At 40.0% G+C, this 19,244-nt stretch overlaps 1 protein-coding gene across 1 annotated transcript; it reads right to left on the bottom strand.

Moving 5' to 3' along the window:
* Positions 1-137: 137 nt before the first annotated feature.
* Positions 138-13,918, bottom strand: pkp3a (plakophilin 3a). The gene is made up of 13 exons (XM_026364953.1): positions 13,596-13,918; positions 9,756-9,847; positions 7,567-8,342; positions 6,509-6,632; positions 5,885-6,089; positions 4,556-4,730; positions 4,059-4,176; positions 3,807-3,971; positions 3,532-3,714; positions 3,298-3,451; positions 2,446-2,641; positions 2,196-2,283; positions 138-1,274 (listed from the first exon to the last, which is right to left on the bottom strand). The coding sequence occupies exons 1-13, from the start codon at positions 13,804-13,806 to the stop codon at positions 1,233-1,235; spliced, it is 2,529 nt and encodes an 842-aa protein (XP_026220738.1). The 5' UTR covers positions 13,807-13,918; the 3' UTR covers positions 138-1,232.
* Between the last annotated feature and the right edge of the window lie 5,326 nt (positions 13,919-19,244).

The following is a 19,244-nucleotide window of genomic DNA, read 5'->3' as shown; positions in this document are numbered from 1 at the left end:
AGTCTGGTACTGTTCCTGTCTGAGCAGGAGCAAATATGTCAACAAGGAGTGGCCGACATTTTAGCACATTAGCGCCAGTCTGTTACAGCGACAATATGCGCTACAGCACAAGCTTGAGAAACGCCTTCACAATGACATTTAATTTCCAAATCTGTTTATTAGCTGAACAATATCCACAAGATACATCTGCCTGTACACAAAACTAAAGCAAATATTAAAACAGTCCGTGTTTACACTCCCACACAGAAACACAAGGTCATCTTTTACGTCACAGGATAGTAAAACGATACAATTCAGTTTTTCAGAACCAAACTTTTCATGTGAGTATAAACACGTTACACAAATAGATGTAGAAGTTTTTAATTTGCCAATCTAAATAAGTCAATGGGGTCAATATTAATGAAAAATGCCTCACACTAAACACATCTGTTAAGAAAACAAAGGAAAATACTTTCACCCATGTTTCACACTCACGCATTAAGCAAACAGCAGTTGCAACGGCATGTTACAGAAAAAACAAATGACACACCAGCTCATAGGTAAATACAAATGTTAAGATTTCAAAGCACAATCACTATCCCCAGATTTCCGAATCAAATGTATTAACATCCAAATTTCAGCAAAGGTCCTCTGGTTTACATTCAGTTATAACTCTGTTATAATGTTGTCATGCAGAAACACATTTATCTATTCAAAAACTACTAAGTTCATACCTACAGTGTATAAAATATTTAACATGATTTCTGTATAAAAGAGAGCTATGTACAAAAAATGTTATTTTAGTAGCACAATTGTTGCATCTATGCAGTGGATTAAGTGCAACAGCAAGCAGAAAAGGCACAAGTGTCCATCATATTGTTAATCAACAGTTTCACACTGTTTCCAAACAGTAGGAACAAGAACAGCTGCGGTTTCATCTGGATACATATTGCTCTGACTGAAAATAAATCCCTGAATAATTCCACACTAGACACTATTATGTTCAAAGAAAGAAAGAGAATAAATTGTTAAGGTGCACTTCTGTGTGTTAATCCATCAAAAAGTCCAGATTTCGTTCACTGTGCTGATGTCCACAAAGTTATAAGATACGCTGCAAGTTCTTTTCCGTCAGGGAAGATCCTCTATCACTTGTGTTCACGAAGAGAGCCCATGTTATGGTTGCAAATTATAAAAAAAGTTTATTTACTCATACACAAGATTTCTTCCAAGTGTACCACTGAAGTTGCACCGTTTCAGAGTGTCATATCCCTAAAACTCTCTTTTTCAAACCCTTTCTGTAAAACAAAAGAAAAATGGAAAGTGTTACAACATTGTACAGAAATCTTTAAAGCCCATACATTTTGCTGAATGTATTTAAGTAGATATTTACTGCATATTCACACACAGGTGTCTGGTTGCAGCTCGTTTTCTAACGCACAAGGCCCCACAGAACAAAGTAAGCTCACAGAACACAATCGATTACAGAGTTATGAAATCCACTGTTCAAACAGTTAACCTTCTGCACGTGTCTATTTTTGTAGCATGTGATGCAGGATCGTGAGTGTTAACGTCAAAGTTGTATATAGGACAAGCATTCACACATTTTTTGTTCTGCTGGGACTTGTTCATTAGGAAATAAAGTGAACACCGCGCCCTTCCTTGGGAGGGGCAAGTCGTGATATGCAGAAGGCAGTAAAACTACCTGGGCCTGCCCAAGAGGTGGACCTGCCTGACTAGGTGTGTGTGTGAGTGTGTGTTGAAGGAGCAACAGCCAGAAACATACGGGTTTTTGAACATGACCCGCCCCACTAACAAGAGAACTGCAGAGACTGAGGAATGCCATCCATCACACACATACCATAACTCTCACTTTTTTACGCTCAGTCACTCAAACACACCACACATACACAGAGTGAGGGTGGAGCACCACAAAGATAAAGTTTTCCAGTGATCTTTGGCCTTTGTTTCGCAATGACATACTCACTCTGCGCCTGCCTATGTTAGAGGTCAGAAGACTACTGAGAAATATGTTTAGTGTGTCCTGACCTGAGGACAATGTCTTTGAAAAAGTAGCTCTGAGAAAAACAAAGCTGAGAATAGTTCCTAGTCCTGTTACAAAAGCTTTTACACAATGCAGTTAAATCATGTTTTAATAATAATTATGTCATCATGAATGACGCGGAGCTCATTTCCTAGTACTTTTTGGAGCGTCTTACCTCTTTGTATGCTTTGTGCAGTTTCTTGTACTGTGACATATTGGTGAGAACTGTGGCTGCTGCTTTGGCTGCTTTCATCTTCCCCTGACTAAAACAAAAAGATTCATCCAAGGTTGAAGCTTGTAACAAATTAAATCATGCCAGTTTGCAATATTCAACATTCAACATCAAATGACATGCACGTGCATATGTCTGTGTCTGGTCTAATGTAAATACACATTTAATGAGTATAATATGTTGGATCACTCACCTGCCATCATGGGAATCTCTGATAGCCATCAGTTTTTGCAGGCCGTTGAAGTAGCAGATGTCTCTGGCAGCCAAATAGCTGCCTGTCACCAAGTTATTGAAGACACCACATATGTTGATCACCACATCGCTGGATGGCAGATTCTCGTTTCCATCATTAGGCAGCTTAGCCACCAGGTTGTTCACCACCTTTGTGGCTGAACAAACCGATATGTATCATTAGGATAATATGTGGACACCCGTTTTATTTAACAAACAATTTCGCTAGTTCACATGTCTAGTATATCATAAAGGAAAATACAATTATAAACACACACACACACACAGACACACACACTGCTGTGGCGGTTTGTTTACTTTCACAGGCTGTTGTCAGTGTTTTGTTTTGTTTTTTTAAACTGAAACTTGTGTATGTAATAGTCTTTAGGATACATAACTAATTGATGCTGTTATCCTCTGTATCCTGGATGTTTAAGTGTGAATTTCTTATCTCAAATCTTCGAGTCAGAATTTAATCAAATGACCAGATTTTTAAGTTAGTGAATCCTGTAATTAATAATTACAGACATTTCAAAAGTTAAATTGTTCAGTGCTTTGTAATGCCAAATTCAGTTGCAATTACATTTCAACATTAAGTATATAATAATGGCTACATTTCTAAAACATATATATTCAGTGGCTTATAAAACCATGACACCTTACAATGCACTGATTCCTGCCTTTTATCTCAAATGTGATTAAATAACAAATTATGTTCTAAAGACTATGACATCCTGTGGACAAACTAAAGCAACTAGCAGAGTGGGATATAAAATGCTTAATTCAAGACAAGAATTAAAGATGCAACACTGACCCATTTCATCCTTATTGCTACAGTGGCGGGACAGATTTCGGAAGAAGCCTGTGATGGAGCGCAGCTCCAAGTCATTGTTGGTGCGCAGGCCGTCCAGCAGCACTGGCATCATGCGCTCCTGCTCTATAGCCACTCGGCTGAGTATTGAAGCCCACTACAAGACAAAAAGAAACAGACAGTTCAGATGCAAGACAGCCTTTGGTTTGAATAAGGTCTAATAAATGTGCCACTCACCCTCTTGTCTCCAGCTGTTATGTTCTGCAGAGCCCCAGCAGCTGCTTCACGGGTGGTGGAGTTGACCTCACAGTGTACCAGCACGCTGTTGTACACCTTTATTATGTTAGGGTGCCACAGCCACTCCATGCCTTTTGGCACCCGAGCCACCTCAGTGAAAGTGCTGAGGTCCTGGTTCTTTGCCTGTCATGGGAAGGAACATACAAGAAATTGTTATGGTGGGCGTCTAGTCCATACACAACATTAGTGGATGAATAAATTTAACTTGTGCGTACATTTTTGGCTTTCCTGCTCTGAGGTGTAAAACAACCGATGGCTTCGCCCTTCTTTGGGTCTTGAGCTCTGTTTGGTCCGTCCAGGCGAAACGAAATAGATTGGGGCATCTCACTGTAGATCTGGTAGGAGAGGTTCCTCAAGACACACATTGCATTTTCCACCCCCTATGAAAACACACAGACAAATTAATACGCACAGTAAAAAGGAGACTTAGACCAGCTTTCATTCAGCTCCATCTCTTCTGGTCTCACCTTGTCTTCCGTCTTATTATTCTCAATGGAAACTTTGATGTAGTTCACCAAAGAATCCACCAGTCCCTTTGCACCTCTCATCAACTCACGTGTTTTCTCGTTTGCAGAGCTCAGATTCCTGCACACACAGAGAAAGTGAGAGGTCAGATATCAAGCATGTCATTATTTTTGACCAGCTAGTGGATACAGAGATGGAGACAGAGTTTGGCATTGGGCTGATGTACATAGGTTTAATGCCATACACAATTCTTTTCAAAAGACCTTTTTTGAAAAGAGGCTGGACTGAATGCTTTTTTAAACAACAGTAAAGAGTATAGGGTGCAGTAAAAAGTAGCAGCCAGCTGACACAGCAGTTTGAGTGTCCTGCAACAGAACAGGTTCCTCAAATGTAAATGTGGTCATGGGAGAAAAAGCAGCCGCAACTGAATCATAAAATGTACATTATAATGAAGGAGCATGTCACAACTAAAGATTAGATACAGAAAAGTGGGATGCACCTGAGGCATCCTGTGGTGTTGCAGAAGATATCGGCCTCAGAGGGGGACAGATCGAAGCCTTCAGCGTCTGGGTTACTGGACAGAGGAACAAGGACCTTGTCCGTCAATTCAACAAGTGTCTCCTTTGCTAGTTTTTCCTTCAGGGTTTCCTTGGATGAAAGGTTCCACAGGATACCTGCACAAAGTCACACAAGAACATTTTTACTTTTATGCTTCATTTTGTTCATCATAGTAGGTTCTTTGGGGCTTTATTTATCAACCTGCATGTCAAAACATTTGTTGTAGACAAATCATGAATCTTGATGACAGGTCAGTAGTTAAGGAAAAACAGATGATTCTTAATTTATTATCGTTTTACGTTGAAAAGTTCATAAAACACTTTTAAACCTATAAATCAAAACTGATGAAAGAAACTCTAATGGCAACAAACCTAAAATATTAGTTGTCACTTATGTGGGCAAGATAAGACTTCTGTATCACATTTTGGCAAACTACCCAGAAAAGTTAAGCATGCACTTTTTACTGTTATTCATGTCTTTGCCAAAGTTTCTTCCTCAACAGCCAGATTAGCTCATACATCAAATATAAAACAAGGTGTAACAGCTAAAGGAAAGAGTGACAAGGCCCTCACTCATAAAAGGGAGCAGCAGATGTACTGTTAGTCCCACAGGCCCAGACAACTCCCATACCTTCCCCTATAGAAAATACTGTAGCTCCACTTTTCACTCTCCGGATTCACACCCCATGCCTTACAGACTCCCACAATATAAAGAACGAGTTTTAACATTTTAAATTTCAAAAATTAATTTCACGTGAAAGCATGACTGTCAGTTCTGCTGACAACAGATAAATGTGACAGCAGATGAACTTCTGATAACAAATGAACACTGAAGGCTGAGTCAAGTAGGAAAACATATATATATATATATAAACAGACTGGATCTGTGAAAGGCCCCCAGACATGATGTCAAAACGAAGGAGAAATTAAAGCATGCAGACTAAAAGAAGGAATAGTGATTCAACAATAGTGTTTCTCACTATTTCCTAACTGACCAAACTATAATTTAGTTACAGTAAATACTAACAATTTGCCTTCTCTGTTAGGTACAGCTTGTCATCCTCCTATTTGTTTGGTATGGAATCGTATCTATTTCAAAGGCTACTGTTGGGTCGAAGAATTCCAAGGACACCACTGCCAAGATCATGTTGCATCCTACTCCTTAACATTCACCACAGCTTGAGGCTAAAGTCCACAACAAGCTGACTGAGATTAACTCTGCTTGTTGTGTCATGCTTTTATTTTAACGGCTGACATCAGGATTTTCCTACCTGTGATGTTCTTGTGGAGCTCATCGTCGTTTTCCTTAAGGGCCTCGACCAGCTGTGGGATGCCTCCCGCATTGATCAGGGCCGTCTTGTTCTCCATATTCTCGTAGATGAGGTTGCGTGTGGCACCAGTGGCATAACGCTGCAACTCCTGGCTTTCGCTGTTGTACAGTTTCACCAGTTCACCAATGCCGCCCAGCATACGCACCTTAAGACAAAACAAGGAGTTGTGCATAATAAATAAACTTTTTTTTCTTGACAAAAATTGGTACAGCTTGGTCCCGTTCATCCCAGTTTCCCCTTGCTGAGAACTGAAAATACACTCAGCAACCAGATAAGAGTTTTAATCTCTGCAGTATGCCTGCTACTCAACACCCATAAAGGTCAGAGTCCAGAGGCTTTTACATCAATGATACAACTTAAGCAACATGTGGAACAACTGGAGCACATCAGAACAGAAGCAAAGTTGTGGCTACTTAATGTAACCATAAATGTGTAATATTCCTCAATGGATGCCTTCACTCGAAGGAAAACAATGTCATCTCATGACTGAGTGTCTCAATAAGACATTGCAAAGAGGACAGACCCACAGGAATTCTAACCACAAGTTTAATGTGTTTGGAATACCTCGTCTTTGGCGTCTTTGTTATTGTAACACTCATGTTGAATGTAAGCAGCACCCATGACTTGCAAACCTACGTCGGACTCTCTCAGGTTATACACTGCTGTGGGCACGTCCAAGTCATTGAGCCTATCAGAGGAGCAAATAAACAAAATCAGCCAAAGGATGTAAAACATTTGAATATGCTGTGGATGAGTGTTACAAAATATGTCATTTGCATGTTTCAATGTAAAGCAACAGAGCAGCCACAGTCATAATTCATGGATAATTTGTCTCTTATCTGCAAAATTCAGCTTGTTGAATTTCTTCCAAATCACACAGTGGTCTGCAAATCCCATCATCTAACCACAAGCTGTGGGATGTGTGAAATGCGAGGCCTGCAACTAAGCTGCCACACCCAAAACCAGTCCTGCCACTATGCAGCCACCTCCCAATGTACAGCTCTTAGGAAACACACAGTTCACATCACGCACTTACACAAAATCGTCCTGGCGCAGGGAATATGTGACACTATCATACTGGTACATTAGAGTAACTCGTCAAGAAGAAATACTAAACTGAACTGAGTCGAGCCACTGGCGTAATGACAAGTAAAGTATCTGACTGGTAATAATCTATATTATCTTTTTGTCCAACAATAGTAAATAACAATAACAGCTAAATCATCCCCAGAGATTCTGGGGACTGCAGAAAATCGAGCCTTTTTTCTGTTTTTTTCTCTGCTGGGTTAATTCACATCTGACTATTTCCAGCAGCAGGGCGGTGTATGTGGGACTGATTCAAACTAAACTAAAGTGCTCATTATCATAGTAACGAAGTAACATGTCATCACACACAGACGTGTGACGCATTTATGTGTTTTTAGTTATTTTAGGACAATAGAGGAACATGAACTCTACTCTCTCAGACAGACTGATGACTGATAAAATCTATGTTGCATAATACTGCATGTTCTCTAAACGTATGAGAATATTTTATATGCCCGGTGTTTTAAATACAAATACTGTCCTTCTGAATTTGAGTAAAAATAACTGGAGACTTTTTGGCCGTTTGAGCATCTCACCCGCTGAGGTTGCCCATGCTGGCTCCCATGCCCATCGGTCCAAAGACGTCCACACCCCTGCCCACACTATGCATGCTCTTGATTGACATGGCACGGGACAGGGTGCCTGGACGCTGCATGTAAATGTTCCCTTGCGAAGCAGAGGACGCGCCAGATGCGATGAACCCCCTGTCCACTCTGTCTCCTCCTCCACCATAGGTGCTTCCACTTGAGGACATCTGCTGCTGCAGGGTTCCAGACACAGAGCCCATGCTCATCCGGTTTCGGTTTGTAATCCTGCTGATGGTGCGGTGGGCTGGGCCTTTGAATGAATGTTGCTGGATGAACTCCGTCTCACCTCGGGACATCCCACCTCCACGGGAAACAGCGCTACTCGTGGATCGTTGCATGGGAAAGGTCATAGAACCTCCTCCTTGCCTCATCTGGGTGGAGTAGCCGTTGACCGTGCTGTAGCGGTTGTACGTGGCGTCCTGGTCAGACATCAAGCTTTCAGCATCACAGTTATTTATTATGAAGGGTTGCCCGACCTGCTGCAGCACTGAATGCATAGACATGGTCTCTGGGTCCATTTGGTTCTGCTGTCGATTCCCTTGGTAGTTGCCCGTGCGTACTTCTTCTCTGTAAAAACTGCTACCACCACCAACACCACCACCACCACCACTTAGAACAACTCCTCCACCAGTTCCACCGCCTCCAACACTCATCCTCTGGAACTGGTGCATGTCTGGCCCAGCAGACTGGCAGCTGAAGCCTGACCTCTGGGATACACGTGGACCCTGAGGACAAAGAGAAAAGTAACTTTTACAATTACATATGTCAGCAGTTACCCATAATATTGTGTGTGTTATAATACACAATAGCAAGAAAAACTATGTGTTAAAACTGTGTGATTTTTTGCATCAATTTGTCATAAAACATGATCTGATCTTCATCTAAGCCAAGAGTATTGATAAATATAATGTGCCTAAAATAATAACAAAATAAATTGGAGTCAGGCGTTAACAAGACTCCAGGTATGCTAACACTTTACGATTAAAATTATGTTTTCATGATGATGCGGCGCTTTATATGCTTGCAAAAATGTTCCTTTTATTAAACAGCAGCTTCTTTTGTGGTGTCCTGCCATAGACACCCTGCTTGTTCGATATTTTATCTACTGAAGACTCATGAACACAGATCTTAGCCAGTTCCAATGATGCCTTCAAATCTTTGGCTGTCAGTGTTTGTTGTGCTCTTTGGGTCATTTTGATTCGCCGCCCAGTTCTTAGTGGAGTAGCCACAGTCCCAAAGTGTCTCCATTTGTAGATTGTTTGTCTAACTGTAGACTTCTTCTAAAGTCTTTGACATCACTTTGTAACCCTTTCCAGCTTTAAGTAAAGCAGCAATTCCTGATCCTCTAAATGCTCCTTTTGACGAGGCATGGCTCACATAAGCACCTTCTTCTTGTGCGGAGCAAACTTAAAATGTTTGAGTGTTTTTTGTCAGTTGAAGAAGCTCTAGTCCACACCCTCAAGATAATTTTCTAACAAGACTCCAGGTATGTTAACACCTGACTCCTATTAGCTTTTTTGAGGTCATTTTTCCCCTATGAAGTTTTTATGGTTGATCTCAATAAAGACACGAATGTTTTTTTTGTGTTATTTTTTATCATATGTATTAAAACTCTTGACTTAGATGAAGATCAGATCATGTTTTATGACAAATTAATACAGACAACCGTAAAATTCCAAAATCTTCACATACTTTTCTGTGCTCACATGTGTGTGAGTCATTATGTATCAGTAAAATGGTTTCTAAGTTTGATCACACCGACGTGATCATTTTGACAGGAAACAGCCAAAAGGTCAACTCCTCAGTACTTAGTCATATTAAGTACTGTGAACTAACTTCATCATGCTAATTCCACTGCTGCGTAAACTGGGAGTGATTTATTACTGACTAAAAGTAGCGTAGATGCAAATGTAGATGAAATGTAACCAGTCAGAGCTCAGATATCTGTGGCCAAAAGCCAGTGTGTTCCTCCTCACCTACTAAAAATGAAGGAATCTAGCAGGTGGACTCGAAAACCCTGATCACTACCTACTGTGAAATACCTCGCATGCTGTCCTGGGCAAGTCACCGTGACAGTGAGTTGAGCAGACATTTCCATGATATGTGCTGAAACAGCGAGATACTACTGTTGTACTCACCATTGTTCTGGAGCCCGAGTACATATAGGACGATTTGGAGCTGAAACTTGGGTTGTACGTGTTATATTTCATTGTTGAGGAACCACCGTAATCTGAAATAAAAGAAAGGAAGAAAAATTAACTACATATACAGTAATATCACATTTACTAACACTAAAGAGAGACAATACATTAATGTGTAATGTTAAAGTGTTTATAAGACAGTGAAACACGTCTCTGTTGAAAAACTAAATGTCATATTGATTTTCACAACAATGTCTATTGTGATTTTAATCCTTTCAACGCATCATCCCACATGTAAAATCTTATTTCACAAAACCTGAATGAGTAAAACCTTTAGATGCACTCTTCAGTGTGAACTTGTATTGAAGCATTATTTTTTACCTTTTGCAAAAAAAGGAATTCCCAACCGTTACTTATTCTGAAAGTACACTCAGCTTGACTCAAGTGCTGACTCTGTTCCTGAGCAGAAGTGATGGAAAATGGGAGGAATGCCCTTCCTTTTCTTGTACACTTGTTGTGAGGTCAGCAATGAGGAAATATAGGAAACTTTTATCATTTCAAATTTCTAAAAACTTTAATGAATGGCTTTTTGACTTTATGTATGAATCTCCTGGTAGTGCCCAGGCCAACAGGATAACCTACATTCTCTACAATTCATCCTGTTAATTAATTTTATTGCACTAGCTCTGCCACATCCATAAATAATTTAGCATTAAGTCAAACCTGACCAGTGGTAGTGTTACTGCCTGCAACATAATCATGGAAACAATGAAAGTTTAATACAGTTTACTTTCACAAGCTCATGTTTACTAATTCAAATATATATTTTTTGGTTTGTGGTTAACCAATTAATTAAAATAAGTTCAACTGAAACTGATTTTTATGAGCATGACTCTTAAAGAATCTCAAGAATTTTAAACACTGAAAAAATTAAAAGCTTAAAAAGTAAAATGATCAAGAACATTCTCAGCTGTAGGAAGGTCTCACGGATGTCTCTGGTTACCGTTCGACTGGAGAACAGGGTCTATCTGACGAACAGACACAATCTCACTGAGCACGGACACTACGTTTTACTCACCTTAGAGGTGAGTGGTGATAACAGGCATTTAGCAAGACTCTCACTATGGCTGGAGCAACAGTTTGTTGACTTCAATATCAAAACCGAGCTCGTCATATTGTACGTATCTAAGCGTTTAATTGGGTTTATTTAATTTCATCATTTGCCAAAGGAGTTTCTTAGAAAACATTACGTGCAGTCATTGACATGTAGAGAGTTAGTTCTTCCCTAGTTAGTATCACGCAAACAAATGTTACAAGCAATGCAAGCAATGTTTACACAAGAGTCTGCAGCCTTGCTGGCATCAGCTTTTGTGAATTTAATGTTGTAACATGTTTAGATATGTAACTAGCACTAACCCTCTGCTGCCGAGGATGATGGGAAAGTCATTAAGATTTCTTTGTTTTGTTATTATACACTCATGACAGTGCTCACATACTGATTTTTACCATGTTCACCATCTCAATTTTGCATGTCTGCATGCTAACAAGTTGTAGCATTCCTGCAGGACACACCTAAACCTGATCTGTGCTCATAAAACCCAGCTCTGATAAGAACTCTGGATGAAAGGTGAAGGGATCACAAACGTCAGCAGGATTCACCCTCTCTGAGACATGTCTAATATCTGTGCAGCCAGTGTTTGAACATCTTCAAAGCACATTTTGAATGTTCTGACAAGACGTGAGCAAGTGATCAGTAGTGAATCATTTCACATTCACACACACACACACACATATGCACACACACCAAACCAGTTGGTGTAGAAGAGAATGACTGACACATCATTTGGCCTGGGCCCAGCCCGTCCCTGACAACGCCCAACACACCTTTGCAATCGCAACACGGTGAAAACACACCCTCAATACTCCTACAGCAAAGACACTGAACTTTTTTTTTTTTTTTTTTTTGTTGGTCCACTAATGTCTTCTGAAAAATTAACTTTGCTCATACAACTAAGAGTCCACTAGTTTTCTGCTCTCACTTTCTGCTGAGCAGCGTTTAGAGACAGAGGAGGCGCTTTTCGCTGAACCCACTGTGTTTCCCTTGTGTGTGAATATTCATGCATTCATAATTAACTTCTCTAAAGCCACAAGCTACTGAAATGGTAACATTCATTGTTGTGTTGATGGGAATTCTTCACTCCCTCTTAAACCAGCTTTAGAAGAGGATGAATATGACATGACAACATTTTATTACTGTATGTTTTCCTCCCAGCTAAGCCCAGAGCAAAGGACGAGTAAAGATAACAGGCTGAGCCTAGTTTTTCATGCAGAGCGGCCATGTTTGACGAACAGTAGTTTGTTTGTTGAGGCAGGCCGTGTTGTTGCCTCGGGGAAAAGCTGAAACTAGAAGAGTGAGAAAAAGATTCTGCCACCACACAACAAAAATGTTTTGGTCGTATAAACGAGGTCCTGACGTCGAGCTGCTCAGCCAGCTCCCTGTGGTTTGGTTTAACACAAAGGATTATGGGGACTGTTTCTGTGCATCAGGAAGGTTCATGAGTTTTGTCACTAGTTTTCAGACTATGTCAAGCAGCTCCACATTTGACACCAATTCTGCTTCTTAACCACAACTCAACAAAAGTGTCGTAATAACCGAGTGAACTTGACGCTCCTGGAAACCTTTAGTTCACCCTGCAGGAGTCTTACTGCTGCTTACATAACAATCCCACCTCTACTTTGTCTGTGTAAAGACAACACAGACGGACACCGTTTCACAATATGACATCTCAAACAGACTACTGCTGATTCTCACGACACGGCTGCCATCCCCCCAGGTATCTCCTGAAGCGACACCTCTTAGAGCCGAGTAAGACCTGAAACCCAATCCCACAGAGAGCACACTAAGGTGAAAGCCTCTATCAGGCAAGTTCATGAAAGCAGTTCTTGTTTGAACCTGTTACACATTAACCCCTTCTGGTGTGCAGGTACAGAGCACACTCAAAAGATCGCCGCCGCTCAGCACCAGCACGAGCTGATTGGACAAGTCTGCAGGAATGCAGAAGAGACACAGGCACAAAAAACACCAAGCACAAAGCAGGCGCAATCTTGCACAAGAAAATAAAAGCAACTCCACCGATATGAGTCACGCTGAGAATCTTTTAACTGGCTTCCAACAAAATAAAGTGAAAAGAGAAACTAACTCCAGGTAATCTTTAAAGCTAAAACACACAAGTCATGAGTCACTGGAAAATGTTACCCGCTTTAAACTGCTTAATGTGCTGTAGTGAACTGAATCTCTTTGGGTTTGGGATGGTAGGTGAGAGAAAACAAACCTGTATTGTTCTCTATTGGACAGTTTCTACAGTTTGCTGAAATTAGGAAATGTTGGAGCCACTCATTCATTTTCTTCCTATTAGTCTGTATGAGCATAATCTATAAAAATATTAGTGTGACGTAACTCTAAACTATTTTAGAAAATATAAACAGGATTATTCATATTTGATGCTCATCATCATCATCAATTATTAGAGCACAAAACAAACCTGAGCTCATGTTATTTCTACTTTATTTCAGTTATTTGGAGTAAGGCTTGACTGGCTTGATAAGAGCTTTAATCCCCTGATTACAGCACATATATATTTGATATTTCTGTAAACTGAGTTCTACAGTCGGCTCATATCACCTGTACCTGTTCCTGTACCTGTTTAGGGACCTTCACCTTAATTCCACCACTTCTGCACAAACCAGCTCACGGCGCCGAAAATGTCACAAAGCAGGAGGTAGATCCAGCGTAGTTTCTTATTAAATAAGTCAATAAAAACACTTGATGAGGTTTACCTGACATGGCGTAGTTTGAGGATGATCCATTTTGACGCGGAAGTGCGGACTTCTCCGCCATCCTCATCTGGACCTGCTGCTGGACGCGCCGCGCTTTGGCCACCTCGCTCGACACGGAGCTCCCGTTCCCGAGCTGGATGTCCGGGAGCCCGTAGGTGGTGACCGAGGTGTTGGGCTGTAAAGCGGACAAAAACACGGGTTCTGAGGCCATGGTGCGGACGAGGAGAGCTTAAAAAAAAGCGAGACGCTGAAACTGCGCCTGAAGTGCACTGACGCTGGCACGGACCCGCTGTTTGCGTCGTGGCAGCGCGGAGCTTCAGTAGAGAAGCGAGCAGAGGCGCACATCACCGGGAGGTGGAGCCTCGGGGAGTCACCTGACTCACAGGTGAGCTGTTCTCCGGTCAGATAGCGATCACATTACGCGCGTATGTGTCAGGTTAAATGTTTTTTTTTTTTAGAAAACTGTTTAAATCAGATTTCTCGATAAATCCAGCCAAGCATTAAAAGTTGGTATTGCAAAATATTTGTGAGGCTGTATTTTACTGGAAAAGATTTTAAGATCATGAGTTAAGCTTACAAAAATGATAATACGCATTGTGTGTTTTGTTAATAACGTCATTCATGTGAAAACGTTGCAGCTGCAGCTGAAATAAAAGTTGCTCATGCATAATCTGTAGTTTCTCAAACTACCTAAATACACTTTCCACCTCAGAGTTTAAACTCCACCCCAGCACAGAGGGATATGTGCTTTTTACTACACCATAGTAAAATATGTTGAGCTGTTAGAGATTAAATATTCAACAGGATATCACTAGTCGTAATCCATTACTTTTGATAATCAGTTTACTGAAGTAATGCAGTAGTTTCAGATTACTTCCTCTAACATGACATCAAAGTTGATCTAACTACAGAGAGAAGTGTGCACAGTTCGTGTCAGATCACTATCACAGCTGCAGAGTGAAGAGAGGGATATTGAAATTCTGATCTGTGAGATAAATTTGTGATTTGTAATTGTAGGTATTAGAAATATAAATGGTGCAACATCAGTGTGAATAAGAGATAATATGGGGACAGGTGTAGCTCAGGAGGGAGAGCGGCTTCAATACACTGTAGGTTCAGCCTCCGAGTTGCTTCTAGTGTGTGTGTTTCTCATTTGTAAGTTGCTTTGGATGATATATAAATATATAATATATTTCAAAGGTGTTATTGATGAGGCAGAGGTCCATTGTTGTCCGTTTACCTTCGCATGTAATCATATAAAAGTTAGCCTAAAAGATTTTAAGCACATTTAGATGTTCAAAGTCATGTAGATTGTAATTATTACAATAACGCCTATATATATTTTTTTTGTTGTTGTTGTTTTTAGTTTAACCACCATCAATATTTGAGTTTTAGAAATGTTCTGGGTTTGGTTGATGCATGAAGTTTGAACAAAAGCCACTCTGAGGTAAATTAAGATCTATTGATGATGATATTTTTTTTCTACTTGCGACTCCCTTTATATTTATTATTTATGCACAGAAGGTGAACAAAATAAAAACATATAATGTCTAGTGCTGCAGCATTGCTTTATAAAATACCTTTAACAACATTTATCAAAGCCTCTGTGACACTGTAAACACAAACAGCTTCTCAAAGTTAACATTATTGTTAAGGCTGCTGTAATGCATTGCACTATTGTGCAGACTCTGGATCCAAGCAGATGACATCTACACAAAACAAGTTGGAGCAGGTTCAAAACATATTTTTTTCTCTAAAGCTGACATTGGACTTTGTTCTGCCCTTGCACTGCCCATCCTGACACATGTCTAAATATATTACTCTGCGCTGTGCATAAAATTATTTCATATGTTGTTGATGGCTGTTGTTTTTGTAACAATCAGATTACTTCATGTATTTAACTCAAACTCTACACTTCAGTCTTCACCAGAAAAAAGTCTTAAGAGCTTTGTCTCTAATATTTTCACAAATTAGTGAGCTATTAAGTTGAGTCTTTCAAATGTTGTGAAGTATGAATGGAGGACTGTTACAAGGTGTGGCACAGTCTCACTCTATTATTAAGTTGGAGCCACACCCAAGTTTTATCTGGTTTGTTTTATTTGAGCTTAGCAACTGTGAGTCATTGTAATGCTCAAGTGATATCTAGCGTGGGAGTGATGCATGTTACCTGCTGCCTGTCTGCGGTATCTACCTGGGTGGGTGGTGCATATGAAATTAGAAATATTCCCTGTCGGAGCAGAATCAACATCCCTGTCTAACGGGATCAAAGCATCAACAAACATCTACTGTATCTTTTTGTTTCGTGGATTCTTCAATGCCTTCCTTTGTTCAAATGCATTTGAGAAGACAAACAAGAGATGGGCCGCAGCCTGTCTAAAGGCTATTCATATAAGTTCCCTGGAGGATAGCTAAGGATTTCATTTACCCCAAGTGGATCAAAGTCAGAACGTTTACACCGAAGAGGATGCAGTCGGAGATCGATAGAAATATGACCTCTTTCCTCGGGTTATAATGAAGATTTTATCATCATTGTCACAGCTCATGTTTAAGAAGAAACAATCACAGCTTTTGCACATTTCAGTAAAATCGTGCAGCCACTTGATGAATAATCTGAATAATACATTTTAGTTTATAAGTCAAACATCAATAAAACAGATTGATGTGGTATAAAAATCACAGATGTTGACTTACCATTACCATTGATGTTAAGTCGGTTGTAGATGTTCTCTTCTCTCTGAAGTTGTGCACCTGCTTGTCTATCCAGGGGGATCTGATCTGATATTTGAAAGTATTAAAACTTATAGAACATTTCAACAGTCACCGCCCCAACAATTACCTTTCTGCTTTGCCTCGCAGGTACAAGCAGGGAATTCTCAAAACAAAAGAGATGAGTCAAAGAGACGCCCCTGTGACACCACAGGGTGTGTTACAGAGGAGGGGGGCAGGCAGTCTGACTGTGACACGGGGCGAGTGTAACATCGAGCAGCTTAGGTGAGCCGTTGCTTTTGTACTCACTCCCAAAAAATACCATCACTTGGGAGGGAGTGTGACATTTTTGGCAAGGGAGGTCGAGGTTCCCCTAAAAAGTCAGGAGTTTTTTTTATTTCACAGGACAGTATTTAAAATATTTTATTTTAAAAAAGGATTTAATGCTGTTAAATAGTCTAAACATTGTTTAGTCCAGTTCATATGTACTTTAGCATGTAGCACAGAAATCCTTTTTTCTTTTTTGTTTGGGGGGGGGTGTTGCAACATGTTGCTCATGACTCATTCAGTCTGCAGCACTGGTGCAGCTGTTGCACCAAATTCCCAGCCCTTTTCAGAAGTACTGGGCGTACTCAGGGACAGAAGTCAGAGTAAAAGTTATGACACATGTACCGTAATCTGTGTGTACTTCTGTTTTTACGAGGATCACTTTGGCCTGTGAGGGTTGGGAGAGAGGACATCTTTGAGGACATTATGACTGGTACTCACTGTGGGACAGACTTCCAAATGACTGATTTTCAGTAAGTTTTAAAAAAGGGGTAATGGTCGAGTTAGGCATTTAGTTAGGGGGTTGTAGAGTATGGGGCTAGTGAGGGCATTTTAAACATGTGTCTGTAGACGTGTGTGTGTGTGTGTGTGTGTGTGTGTGTGTGTGTGCGTCAGAGAAAGTGATTGCATGAGTAAATGAGAGTGACACCCTTGTTCAACCTGTCTCAGGCGTCAGGAGTCACCTTCTCTGTCTGAGGCAATCACTGTAGCAACATGCTCACAGGTGGACACAAACATCCCAAAAAAACATTAAAATACAAAATATGCAAAATATATAAAAAAATATATAAAATATAAAAAACAGCAAGAGCGTCAGACTGCAAGGGACACATCAACTACCATTACTATTAGTGCCAAGATTACTGTCTTCCATCTGGGAGACTGGGGATAGAATCCCGGCTGTGGCCCACGTCCAGCAGGGGTCCTTAGGCGAGACCCAGTGCTTACCCTGCCTTTGTCTTGTACCTTGTAGCTCACTTGTAAGTCACTTTAGACAAAAGCATCTACTAAATGTAAATGTAGTGTAGTTAATTTCTCAGCAGTTCATTTAAAAAATGCACCTACCTGTACATTTCAGAATATAGTCAAACTATTTTAGTTCAAGCATCTACTCTGTGTAGATTTTCTGTTTCTGTTTTATCTGTGGACACAAAGCATCCTTTTATCTCCAGATGCCCTGATTGTGACTCAATGTTTTTTACACCTTGTCTCGACACAACACAAGCTCAATTTGTAACTCATTGTTGAAACCGTGAGGCACTCTGAGCAACACGTTTAATAATTTGCCCAATGATTTCATCGTAAACGCCGTACACGACACACTTCCAGGGCATTGTTTAGTAATGGTGGAAGTGAGGAGAAATCATGGAAGAGACTAAATAAGTTGGTTTTACTAAGTTCTGTTATTATGAAACAATGTACTCAGATTTCTCCTTATTTCTCCTTATTTCCTGACTAAATAGATCTATTTGCGTTTCTTGAAAGAAATGCATTATTTCTCTGAATTAGTGCTACTGAACCTTCAGTCTCTGTGTTATTAAGTTAACTCTTGAACTTTGTTCTAGTTTCAGTGGGAATCCAGGTCCTAAAACCTTTAAATGAGTCACACACTCATTTGATAAATGCATAAAAGCAAAACCAATATTATTATCATTGTTGTTTTTATTTCAAACACACTGGTAAAAATACAGTACTAACGTCTGCAAATCAGGCAAGTTTAAAAGCAAACCACTCCACTCCTCCCACCCCTGCCTTCCTCTGATCCATAACCCTCCACCCAGCTCCACCTACAACCTTGTTGTGTTTGCTGTCTCAGCTTCTGGCCTGATAGTCACTTTGTTCACATGTAAACTCTAATGCAACCCAACACATCATCGTCTGTTCTTAGGATGATTATGAAGTATAAAGTTTTTTACACAGTCAGATTAAATAAGGACACAGTTTATAATGTAGATTGAAATTGTTTATAATGTCCTCATGCTTGATATAAGACAAAATCAGAAATAACCATAACATATTTCATAATATTTTATAGGTAATACATGAAGTAGTGTCATATAACTCTTTTATTATAGGAGGAAAAGTCAGATTGACAGTTAAATGTCCAATTAGACCTATTTTTTATTCAGGGGTTAAGGGTCGTGCTTGAGGGAAAGACAGCAGAGCTGATAAGGGAGGGGCAAGCACTATTTCCTCACTCATCCTACAAGTTAGCTTTTCTAACCTTCATGTTTTACTCAACTAGGATCTTTGAGGCATGAGGGTGCACACCTACAGCTGCACTAGTTGGAGACAAGATACAAAAAAGTTTGAATAATGACAAATAAAAAAGTAAATAACTATAAATATAATAATATAAATAATAATAAATCTGAATCCTTATTGGACAACCTGATTTATTTGTTTGCTGAACGTCACTACTCCATCTGTGGCTGATGATTGTTGATTACACCCACATGTCATTTCTGAATATTTTAGGGGTATTAAATGTCATCTGCTAAGACTTTCCTTTTTTTTTGTTTGCAGGGATTCACTCCCATTCAGATAAATCAGCATCAGTGAGGTTGGGCACTGATGTTTGCTGATGTCAGTGTTTCAGTTCATTATAGAGGTGTT

This window comes from Anabas testudineus, chromosome 6 (assembly GCF_900324465.2).
Source record: "Anabas testudineus chromosome 6, fAnaTes1.2, whole genome shotgun sequence".
In the NCBI taxonomy this organism is placed as follows: domain Eukaryota; kingdom Metazoa; phylum Chordata; class Actinopteri; order Anabantiformes; family Anabantidae; genus Anabas; species Anabas testudineus.
This window is presented reverse-complemented; position numbering and strand designations above follow the sequence as displayed.

What these genes read in the sequence shown, in the direction of transcription:
- pkp3a (XM_026364953.1), bottom strand. Translation starts at nt 13,806, where the DNA reads ATGGCCTCAGAACCCGTGTTTTTGTCCGCTTTACAGCCCAACACCTCG. An exon ending in ACTCGGGCTCCAGAACAATG is followed by an intron (nt 8,343 to 9,755) that starts GTGAGTACAACA and finishes CTTTGTCCTCAG; the next exon opens with GGTCCACGTGTATCCCAGAG. An exon ending in AACACCACAGGATGCCTCAG is followed by an intron (nt 4,177 to 4,555) that starts GTGCATCCCACT and finishes CTGTGTGTGCAG; the next exon opens with GAATCTGAGCTCTGCAAACG.